The sequence below is a fragment of the Ochlerotatus camptorhynchus genome, unplaced genomic scaffold, assembly GCF_037179485.1.
Source record: "Ochlerotatus camptorhynchus isolate MF236.1 unplaced genomic scaffold, CSIRO-AGI_Acam_v1.1 ptg000196l, whole genome shotgun sequence".
NCBI lineage: Eukaryota > Metazoa > Arthropoda > Insecta > Diptera > Culicidae > Ochlerotatus > Ochlerotatus camptorhynchus.
Genome location: NW_027040686.1, coordinates 783,624 through 787,495, shown reverse-complemented (window position 1 = coordinate 787,495; position 3,872 = coordinate 783,624). Strand labels below are relative to the sequence as shown.

Sequence of the window (3,872 nt, the reverse complement as noted above, 5' to 3'; positions counted from 1 at the left end):
TCAACGAATTTCATAGCGCCTCATATCAACTGCAAAAACCCTGTTCCGTATACGTTGCGGAACTAGCAGCCATATTCTACGCAGTAGAGCAAATTGCCTCACTGCCATCTGATCACTATTTTATTTTTACTGATAGCCTTAGCTCGTTGGAGGCTATTCGATCAATGAGACCGATGAAGCACTCCTCGTATTTCCTGACCGAAATCCGAGCAAAATTGAGTACTTTATCTAACTGCTCCTATACTATCACCTTAGCTTGGGTCCCATCTCATTGCTCAATTCCGGGTAATGAGAAAGCGGACTCGCTAGCTAAGGTGGGCGCTATGGAAGGCGATATTTTTGATCGACAAATCGCCTTTGCGGAATTTTTTTCAATTACCCGTCAGCACGTCCTCACCAACTGGCAACAAAAATGGAATGAGAGTGATCTGGGAAGATGGTTACATTCTATTCTCCCACATGTATCGAACAAGCCATGGTTCAAAGGGTTGGACATGAGCCGTGACTTTATACGTGTCATGTCAAGGCTCATGTATAATCACTACTCGTTAGACTCGCATTTCTTCCGAATCGGGCTCGCAGGCAGCAATTTGTGCGCTTGTGGTAGTGGCTATCACGATATCGACCACGTGCTTTGGTCATGCACCCTACATTGTGTTGCTATATCCAAGTTATCCTCATCCTTCAGGGCCCGAGGAAAACAACCTATGCGGCCCGTTAGAGACATCTTGGCGAGCCGAGATCTCGAATATTTTAATTTAATTTATGTGTTTTTAAAACGGATCGATCTGAGGATTTAGTAGTTAGTGGCATCTTGTGTTCTCTCAAGTCGCTAGGTCTCCATCGGTGTACCCCCATGTTTGTCTTTTTCTCCAGTATGTCGTTTAGTTCAAGATTAAGAGCACATTGCTCTAAAAAACCTTGTGATCTCAATCCCTACCCTGCCACCCGTTTGTTACAATTTGTTACAACAAACCTCGAGATAGCCGCGAGTAATCGGCCCCCGCATTACTAACGTTAGTTTTAAGTAATCTTGTAACCCAAACGATGAATATCGGCTCCGCAAAGCTACGGAAAATGAGCCTGGAAAAATAAACGCATTTAAAAAAAAAAAAACTTTTAAATGTGATATCATTTTGATAATATTTTAGTATCTGACTATGCTCGGGTAGGCACAGTGTGCTAATCCTATCCCAATAGAAATAGATTGAAAAAAAAAATTAAACATCTTTCTAAATAAGGACGTCTAAGTCGACTACGTGCTCTAACCGCTCGTACCACTGATTAACAAATGGAACTTAGAATAACAAAAAATCAACAAAACATAGCAATAATGGAATAGCCATATTTGTCCTAAAACACTCGGCCGATGATTTTTCAAAATTCATCAATGATGCATGCTCAATCTTTGGATGCAACTTGGTTTCATTTTTGACTTTGTTGTATCGTTTATCCAATTCCTTTGAAAATGTATTATCTGAACAACCCTTGTCCAGTTGAATCATCTTCTGGATATTGTCTACCAGAACTTGATTCTTCGGATGCTCCAAGTCAAAAATTGGACTACCTCCCAGACATAGTGTCTTCAATCGGCTCAGCTGGTTGATGTTCGGTTCAAAGGCCAGCAGATGATTGTAGTGTAGATTCAAGTACTTCAGTTGAGTTGTCCACTGCAGGCTATTGGCATCCAGGATCGCTATGTTATTGTGCTCTAGGTTCAGCTCTAGCAGATTTGGCAACCCTACTAGGGTCATCGCATCCAGCCATTCAAATCGACAGTGTCTGCAGCTGAGCTTCCGTAGTGATTTGCTCAGTAGGAACGGATCGTTGGCCTTGTTGGATAGACGTTCATTCCAGTCAAGCTGAAGGATTTCCAATTTCTCTAACTTTTGGAATGCAAGTGCAGCAATGAAATCAAGTTTGTTGTTAGCCAGGCTTATGAATAATATGTTTGGATTATTTTTGAACAAGGAATCGGAACGAATGAATTGAATTTTGTTGCCTTGGAGATGCAAGTATTTTAAATTGTGTAGTTCTTTGAACGTTGCCTCGTATATTGTCGTAATCGAGCAGTTCTTCAATGACAATCCTTCAATCGATGAGCTTTTAAGAAACACCCTATTTTGTTGAAAGTCAAATGAATGGTTATCGTTAAATAATACTTTCTTCACATTTTCATTATCAACTAGATAGTCTTGTTCTATGTAGACGATGTTTCTATTCGAAAGATCTACCGTCAAACCATCACTACTAAGGTCATGAATAGGAGACTTCTTGTAAACTGCTTTTCCATTGATGTTCGGTAAATAGTTTTCAAACTTATGCAAATGATTAGCATCATCCAAACAATTGTTACGGAGTTTTTTCGCTGCATACAAATCCTTTGCTGCATCAACTTGGAAGCCCGGTTGCAATGGATTCCTATCCAAACACAGCCTCCACAACCCGTTCAAAGGAAGATCCAACAAAAAATTAGGGACCTTTTCGATTAAGTTATCGTTCAGCAGGACACCGTTGAGGACTGTATTCTGCATGAATCCATGCTCATACAACCAGTTAATCTTGTTCTTTCTTACATTGATAAACTCCAGCATCGGCAGCTTAGATGTATTCAGTGTTCCTCCTAAATTACATTCTTTGGCACTCAGTTTCTTGATCGATTCCGATATGAGGTTCAACCGTTGCAAGTTCTGATTTTCATCAACGTTCATAATCTGGATATACTTTGCCTGTACCAATGCATCATCATCGATTTGCTCCATTCCATTATTCGAAAGATACAGCTGCGAAAGCTTCGGCATGCTGGTCAATGTTGTTCGATTGAGGATTGTAGTGTGGCAATGATTGCAAGTGAAGAACATTAACCTTGTACCTTGCAGATCCACCCTGTGCAAGTCAAATTGCTCGTTCCAACTTAGATCTAGCTTCCATAGGCTAGAAATGTGCCGAATTGCTGCTTCCGAATTGAATGTGGAAAGTTGATTACCGGCAAGATTAACCTTTCCCAACCGGGTGTTGTACTCGAATGCATCCGGGTGTATGTATTCGAGGGTATTGTTTTCCAGCATAAGATGAGTTAGTTGTGGCAGTTTCGATAAGGACACCCGATAGATGGAATGTACTCCACAATTGTTGCAATGGTATCGTGATAGACCATCGTGAATCAGCATAACTTGGTCTATTGGGAATTTGAATCCCGTTTGGTTGCTCATGTCTAGCGTATAGAGGCTACGATAGGCCTTGTACATCGTTTCGTTGATGATGGGATGTTTGGTCACTAAGCAGGTGATGTCAGAAGAGGTTCCTCCGATAAGGATTATCGTTGTCAAAAACCATTGTATGTGAATTGAATGTTGGTTTGCCATTCTGTGTAACGAAACTAAATATTTTTTTTTATTATTATCAATATCTTTGAAGACATTAAGAACGTCACACTGTAAGGGGAAAGAAACGCTAGATAAACAGTGGGAGTGGGTTTATTTTTCGTCAAATTCACGTGATATACTTAACGGTTGCATCCTTGTAATACATTATTCAAAAGTTACCAGAGCTCTGTTGCCTATTAGATGATTATGTAATAGAACCGTGTTTTGTTGGAGCCATCAAAATTATTATTTAGTTTATTAATCCGGTAAAGTTTATAAGTGTGCAATTCAAAATCCGTTTGAAGATCCTATGCCAACACTGTTTTTGCAATATAAATGTGATATACCAACTTATACTACAAAATGGCTTGGTTACTTGGGAATCCAGTCACATAATGTTCAGAATTATCAATAACTGAGATGCCAAGCAAGAAAGAAACCCTGTTCAGTTCACCATTTGATCTTCCATTGCTGATATACTGTCAGCTCATACTTATACTCAGTATT

The 3,872-nt window shown here is 39.8% G+C and overlaps 1 protein-coding gene across 1 annotated transcript; it reads right to left on the bottom strand.

Moving 5' to 3' along the window:
* Nucleotides 1–1,298: 1,298 nt before the first annotated feature.
* Nucleotides 1,299–3,365, bottom strand: LOC135702676 (chaoptin-like). The gene has a single exon (XM_065223703.1). It carries the CDS (start codon nt 3,363–3,365, stop codon nt 1,299–1,301), a length of 2,067 nt encoding a protein of 688 aa, XP_065079775.1.
* Nucleotides 3,366–3,872: the final 507 nt, after the last annotated feature.